The sequence below is a fragment of the Dreissena polymorpha genome, chromosome 9, assembly GCF_020536995.1.
Source record: "Dreissena polymorpha isolate Duluth1 chromosome 9, UMN_Dpol_1.0, whole genome shotgun sequence".
In the NCBI taxonomy this organism is placed as follows: Eukaryota; Metazoa; Mollusca; class Bivalvia; order Myida; family Dreissenidae; genus Dreissena; species Dreissena polymorpha.
Genome location: NC_068363.1, coordinates 56,721,110 through 56,729,141, shown reverse-complemented (window position 1 = coordinate 56,729,141; position 8,032 = coordinate 56,721,110). Strand labels below are relative to the sequence as shown.

General features: G+C 35.0%; 1 protein-coding gene across 1 annotated transcript; it reads right to left on the bottom strand.

The window, feature by feature from the left end:
- Positions 1-540: 540 nt before the first annotated feature.
- Positions 541-5,406, bottom strand: LOC127843588 (uncharacterized). The gene is made up of 3 exons (XM_052373271.1): positions 5,201-5,406; positions 2,828-2,962; positions 541-1,845 (listed from the first exon to the last, which is right to left on the bottom strand). Exons 1-3 carry the CDS (start codon positions 5,403-5,405, stop codon positions 1,583-1,585), a joined length of 603 nt encoding a protein of 200 aa, XP_052229231.1. The 5' UTR covers position 5,406; the 3' UTR covers positions 541-1,582.
- Between the last annotated feature and the right edge of the window lie 2,626 nt (positions 5,407-8,032).

Here is an 8,032-nt window from a genome sequence, read left to right as displayed (position 1 = left end):
GTAGTTATTTTCAAGGTCAATTTTCGTTGTAAAAAAGTCACAATTGTTATTTTTGGAAACAAGAATTTCTCTCTCTATCACTTGAACATGTATTGAAATAATTATGCAGCGCAGGTAAGTGGTGTATTTGAAAAAAAAAACTATGTAAGTTTATCCACGTAAATTCATGTTAAACGTTTTGGCGCGATTTAAAAAAAAAATTCCAGCGCTTTATTCTGATTGATTTGAAACTTGAAAAGGTTATTACAATGAAATGCGGATACGCAAAAAACTGTTCGTTCTTTGTGATCTATATACTTCTGAGATATGAGCCTTCAAAATACAGGTATTAATTGTCAAAATAGGGCTTGTCCACTTCATACCATGACTGAAAATTGACGGATATTAGCCTGAGCCTGTGTGTGTTGCACATTTGCCTTTACAGCTATATACGAGGTCAAGGTGTTTCTAACTGGTCTTAGTTTTATACGGCCCACAATGTTCCTACGTCTGAGTCAAGTAGTACAGTTGTCCGTTACTTGCTACATAGTATAAACTAAGTGCGAATAAACCAGCTTACAAAATCAAGTGCGAGTAGGTTCACGGAACATCGTAATACGACAAATTATCTTAAAAACTAAGAAAATCCAAATAAGCAGACAAACAAAAACAAACAAACATCTCATACGGACACATTTCTTGGTAAAACTAAGAAATATTGACTATATGTATACCTTTTAATTGCAAGGTAAATTAGAAATTGCGTAAAACAAACTTAGTTCAGATAAATAAATGTACAATATCCACTCGTTTAACTAAGTATGTTTTGTCAAAAGATTTCGATTACACTATGAATAATCGTTCAAAGGCATTTGTGACAAATAAATAAATATTCCATTATGTAATGCGCGTACCAAATAAAATACTCGTTAACATAAAAAAACACTTATGGAAAATAAAATTCGTTAACTAAGACGTCAACATATACATATATAATAATATTTCCTTTTCTATCGCGTACATATTCTGCTCAATTTTGGCGACGTGTGGGGTTCGAGTTGACTTTAAATAGATTTCAATACTTAAACAAAGAGAGGATTCGTGTTTAGCAGTGCGTTTAATAGAGACAGTTTTGTGTTCTTAATATAGAATTTTAGGACTGATCACGATTCGTGTTCTTATAATAATATTTCCTTCTCTGTCGCGTACATATTCTGCTCAATTTTGGCGACGTGTCGGGATCGAGTTGATTTTAAATCGATTTCAATACTTAAACAAAGAAAGGATTCGTGTTTAGCAGTGCGTTTTATATAAATAGTTTTGTGTTCTTAATATAGAATTTGAGTACTGATCACGATTCGTGTTCTTACAAAATAATACCCTATGGGAAACCTTGCTTCTTTAAAAAAAATACAAGAAAAAAAAACAGTTTTATTGCGCCGATAATTTGATTGTATATATTCTAATACGCAATTTTTAATAAATTTCATATATTTTTCTGATCTCGTCTCCAAATAAAGTCCGAAACACGTCGCTTACAATACAATGTAATACAGTATGAATAACCAATCCATACTTAAAGAAACCCTCTATGCCTCTCCATTCACGCGCAGTCTCTCTGGTGATATGACACATTGTACTCTCTAAGCGTATCTCTGGCGAATGTCGTCCCTGTGTCTTTGGCGGTCACGTTGCTAAGGATACAATTGTTGCCCATGTATTCCACGGCGCGACACGTGAAGGAGATCTTGTTGCGGCAGAGGTTGAAGCAGTCCTCCAGGGGAATGTTGTTGATCGTCTCCAAGTTGTTGGCGTGCACGAAGCTGTCTGCGTACGTCATAAACAGGGGACCAAACTGTGAACACGCTGAAATGGCCAGTAGGCAGCAATGATTACAGAAGCAACAGACAATTCACGTTTATTGTATTATTTTATGAACTGAAATAGCTATATTGATTGTTTTAATTTTTGAACAGAAATGTACATTTGTTTACAAGTTTTTGACTTAATGCCTTATTTGTAAGTGTGAAGCGCAAAAGAATATGTTGATACTTCGAGCGCTACATAAATGCTATGTAGGTCTATTTACTAATACAGTTACTCTTCATACAACACCATAATTAGGCGAAAACAAGAAAGAAAGAACTGAAAATGCCGTAGACGCTGGATGATACAAATTCGGTAGTGCAATGTATTTTTATAAAATTAACAATGATATGAACTACAATATATTAAGATTTATGATGAACGTGTTAGATTCTAATTACAGAAATGGGCGCGTATTTCCCTTTAATATAAATTCAAAATTAATAAATCGACATGCGTTAATAAGTATGACGCCCATCTTGTATATGTGTACGTTAAATATTAATTAATTGTTGCTGATGATGTTAATTAAGTAATAAATATGATCAGTTTTGCTCATTATTATGGCCTGATATAGAATAATTAAGACGATTCTGTTGTTGATATAAGAAACAATAATTATTAAAATCCCCAAACTTGAACTTATCTGTCATGCCGATATTGCATTGTTTCCTACGTAAATCACCAAATTCCTGAAAATATTTTGTTTGAACAAACCACAAAATGCAGTACAGTTGAAAATTCGGTATTTCAGTGAAAAACTATTTAAATAAGTTGTGTTTGAAGAACTTTGTCAAAAATCTTGATATAGCTTCATAAAAATACCACCACCACCCTCCCCCTTCAGCTCTACCACACGATTGTATTTAACACAAACGTATATATTCACTAATATATGATATTCGACGGAGCATTGCATTAAACTCATTTTAAGTGAACAGAATGTTGACATTTAACGCTAGGACAAGAAAGCAATACGTACGGTAGACGCACTGGCGACTGGAAGGAGAGAAACTGTACCCGGGTTTGCACATACACTGGCGCGAATCCCAGCACGTAGAGTTGGGGATTGTGCAGTCCGCATCAACCGTGCACGCGTCCAGGATGTAACCGTGCCCTGTTTGTATCCATATTGTATTATTTAGGCCTGTTATATGTGTATGCGTATTGAATAACTAAGGAGTGTGCTACATGTATGTGTACGCGAATTGAATTATTGCATTTCTGCGTGTATGCGTTTTGCGGGTGTGTAACATGTATAGAAATAGTGCATTATTGAGGCGCGTTCTATGTGTTTGGTTACTGCGTTATAAGGCGTGTGCTATGTGGACAGGTAGTGGCTTACTGAGGCGTGTGATACCTATTTTAGGCGTATTGCTTTATTGAGGAGTCAAGGCGTATTGCCTTATTGAGAAGTCAAGGCGTATTGCCTTATTGAGAAGTCAAGGCGTATTTCCTTATTGAAGTGTCTAGGTGTATTGCCTTATTAAGAAGTCAAGGCGTATTGCCTTATTGAGGAGTCAAGGCGTATTGCCTTATTGAGAAGTCAATGCGTATTGCCTTATTGAGGAGTAAATGTGTATTGCCTTATTAGGGAGTCAAGGTGTATTGCCTAATTGAGGAGTAAATGCGTATTGCCTTATTGAGGAGTCAAGGCGTATTGCCTTATTGAGAAGTCAAGCCGTATTGCCTTATTGAGGAGTCAAGGTGTATTGCCTAATTGAGAAGTCAAGGCGTATTGCCTTATTGAGGAGTCAATGCGTATTGCCTTATTGAGGAGTCAAGGCGTATTGCCTTATTTAGAAGTCAAGGCGTGTTGCCTTGTTGAGAAGTCAATGCGTTTGCCTTTATAAAGCATGTTCTATTAATATTCGTATTGAAATATTGAGGTGTGTCACATGTGAAGCCGTATTTTATTATTGTGGCTTGTCCTATGTTGATGTGTGAATGCGTATGGCATTATTTCGGCTGTAGTATGTGTCAGTGTACCGTATTATTGAGTCCTGTGTTCATTCGAAGTGTGTAATTGAGACTTTTCCTGGGTGTTTTGCATTATTTTGGTTGTGCTATGTGTGTGTGTAGTGCATAGCTGAGACATTTCCCTTGCGTAGCCAAATTGCATTAATAAGGTGTCCCTTGCATCCTTGAGGTATATCCGTTGCTTACTGTAGTGCTTTATTCCGCCATGTTCCATCTGTGTGTATGTTTATTGCATTATTGAGGCATGCAATGTTTATACGACTATAAAAAGTTAGGCATTCCGTGTGTGTATGCTTCTTACAGAAATGAGACGTTTCCTGTGTGTATGTGTGTAAGCGCATAGCATAGTAAGTGCGTCCATGTCTACATTCGTTGAACAAAATTGTGGAATTGACTTATCATTTGTGTATACGTCTCGCATACATAAGGCTTGGCATTTGTGAATGGCGAATACATAATTGAGGAGAGTTATGTGTTTATTTGTATTGCATAATTGAGATGCGCCCTATGTGCATATGAATAACACATATGCGGCATTAAGATGTGTATGTGTCTGACATAATTTAGGCGTGTGCTGCGTGTATGCGTTCTAAATTATTGACATTTTAGGTATGTAAATCCGTGTAACTGATCTAGATGGTGAGCTATAAATGAGAAGTATCATCACATAGCCTGTGTGTGAATTACATATCTGAAGCGTTTTCTGTTGGTAATGTTTGCGTTTTCATAGCTGCGGCGTCTCATGTTTTTGCGTATTGCATTATTTAGACGTGTTGTGTGTTTATGCGATTATCATAATCAAGGATTGTCTTGTGTGTTCGCTTGTTACATTTTTGAAGTCGACCGATGGATATGCGTATTGCATAATCAAGATTTTCCCCGTGTGTTTGCGTAGAATATAATTGAAGAGTGTTGTTACAAAATGGCTGTACAAACGGTATCGATCCAAAACAGACAACAATTACTAATACAAAAAACTTATTTACGCATCTGTATTAAGATCATATTCCTGCGACAAGCCCCCCATATGTTTAAATAAAACCTTAATAATCACCACATCATATTATGTAATAATTGTAATATATGTGTATACTGTATACATGATTTTGAAGGTCAAAGCAAGAACGAAGTAGTGTATGAAATACGCACGCCGGAATGCTTACATGAGAATTAAATTAAAACAGAACTAAATGATGTTATTTGACATTTTAACATTACTCAGTTCCTGTAGTATTTGGTAGGGAACAAATGAAGCCTTAAAACTTTACATGAAATTCAATACACATATATGTTATGTGTGTTCATACATATCATATGTTAATGCCGTTTTTATTGTTTGTTAATAAAATCTATAGAAAATATAGTATGATTCTACCTCTAAATGGAACGTAGTATCTTGTATCAGACTGACCAGTCATGTGGTTGTCAAGGAGACCAAATGTCACGGAATGACCTTGACATTTCTTGGTGACCTTGTTGTAGAACACGCTGTTACACTCAGGGTCGTTGGAACATTCCGCGACACAGAGGGTGGTGCCACGTTTTGTGACTTCCCATTGGATTCGCAACGGTGTGATCATATTGTCCTAGAGAAGTGATATGACAAAATAGAATTTGGATCAGTTGTTCGTGAATTTCTTATTAGCGTTCGTGACATTCGCTGTTTTGTCTTAAAACTACAATATCTTTGTTTGAACAAAATGTTGCGAACGGTGAAATTCTTGAAAATATTTCAAAAGAGAAATTAATTTTCTTATCCACTACTTTTATATCAGAACACACACCACAAGCATAACATGATTAAAATGCAATAACAGCCCATTTACGATTAACGCAAAGCCTCCGTCCCGAGTGCCAACCCAATCCCACACTTACCCGAAAATTAATCCCAAACCAAGCGCATGACAAGAACGTCCCAAAGAGACAGCAAATGTAAAACCAAAAATGCCAAACCATGGCGCGCGAATCGAACACCACACACACCATTCCAGCGTGCTGTTGCAGCAAGCACAACACACAATCGTATGGTAGTTCTGATCAAACTAAAAACAATCAACACAATTTCAAAAATATATTTCGATTGATAGTTGTTAGTTGGATAAAAAAAAGAAAGATATATCGTTTTAATTCCTTCTAAACCACATGAATTACGGCGACGCATTAAAATTAATTGCTGCTGACTGGTAAAAAATGTGGCCCTTCTTATCGTGTCCATTGCTTACATATCCTAGCTTTTAATATATATGTATATAAATAAATATTAAATATTACAAGACGTATAACAAGTATAATGGTAATGAAACTCGCACTTCATAATTACTCTTAACTATTTAAAAGTGCACTGTTTGTTATTAATAAAACGTTCTACAGAATTTGAAATTGTATTTACATGTTCAACGGTTCAATTAAATGGTTTGTAATTGTCCAATCAGGTAAAAGTATTTAAAACATCAAGTAAAATTCATGGATTTTTTTAAGTTTCGTATGTTCCACCGAACCAAGGCCTTATATTTCGGTTAAAGAACTATATTTTTATTGTCTTCATTTATGAAATTCAAATTTACCATTAAAGTGATATTATGGGCATTTTTCACTGTTGAATTGAGCTGAAAAGAATTAATAGGTCAAAATAATTAGTTAAAATGTGGTAACTGACCAATTATTTACAACTCATCTTGCTACCAGTTGTTTATAAAACATATATATAATTTTCGATATTTTACATGACTCACCCAGTCCTCTAAGCCGAAATGATCCGTAAAACAAAATAATGTCTTTGTGTCGTATGAACGAATCTGCATGAAAACTACATTTAGACTCGCATCGTTCATCGAATCATTTCTGTCGTTAGTTGTCAAAACGAAAACACGGTTGATATTCAAATGGATCATTTTTCTTTTTCCGAGATATTGTTTTAGTATGATGATGCTGCATTAACAAATATAAGTGTATATGAAGTGAAAACACCAAAAATAAACAACGGTTGCGATAGACACCTATCTACTGTTATATGCCCATAATATCACTTTAATGCGTCATCCACTAAATTTTTATTGGATATAGCGATTAATGTTTAAAACAAAAAAATCAAGCAATGGTATTTAATTGATAAACGCTAAATTATGTACTTTTTACAATGTGTATATATTAACCATTTGATGGCAAATGTACTTACCAAATTGGAGCGTTTAGTAGCCGTATGTACGGCCATGTCAGATGTTCCCAACGTGTAAAGGGTAACCAACACAAAAATGATTGCCTGAAACCCAAAAGGAACCATTGTTTGTACGACATTTGAACACATGTTATTTCTAGTATTTCCAATGTTTAACAAAAATAACAATTTAAAAAATAACTATCATCTATGTGTTTCTCGAATGGTTAGAACAGCAAATATATTAAGGTTTTCCCAACAATTCTCCCTAGCGAAATATGAACAAGTTGACAATGCAATTCATTAAATTGCAAACGACATGTTGCCAGATTAAATATTTGATAACACGCATTGAAAGTAATTTCACGCCATGTTCTTACTGTTGATAAACAATTATCATTAACTATGTGCCATTTCTTGCATTTAGCTCTGGCACTTAATCGATACTAAATTGCTTAATAAGACATTATTCGAAAGATCCGGAAATGGAATCGCATGATAACTGCATAACTGCTGTGAAATAATAATCCATACTTCCTGTCCTGTCGCACAGGTTTTTTAATAGTGGCAACTCTATTCAATGCCTTGATAAAAAATACTACCCATTTTTTTCAGGAAGCAATCCTGTATAATTATCTGTCAGAGGCGTTTGGTTACCATTTGTTCTGGCATCGTAAAACCATGAAATGGAAGAATTCGATACAGGAAATACGGTCGATTCGAGTGTAATCAATGGTTATTCCTTGACAAAAGTCATCTCACGCAACGCAATAGAAAATTAAACGCGAACTTATAATTCCTTGTAATACCATAATATTTGAAGTCAATTTGACCTAACATGACCATATTGAGAAATGGACAAACTGACGAATAAAGCACATTTGACCGTTTAATATTTTGCTCGCTTTATGGAACTATTTTTAGTGCATGAGCATGAACTTGAATTCGAATCTGACTCTCTTGTTTCAGAAAAGATGTCCACGAACCGGTAGAGCAATGCGTTATCAATGCGGACTTAAAGCAGAATGAACGCACACATTAATGAATGGATAG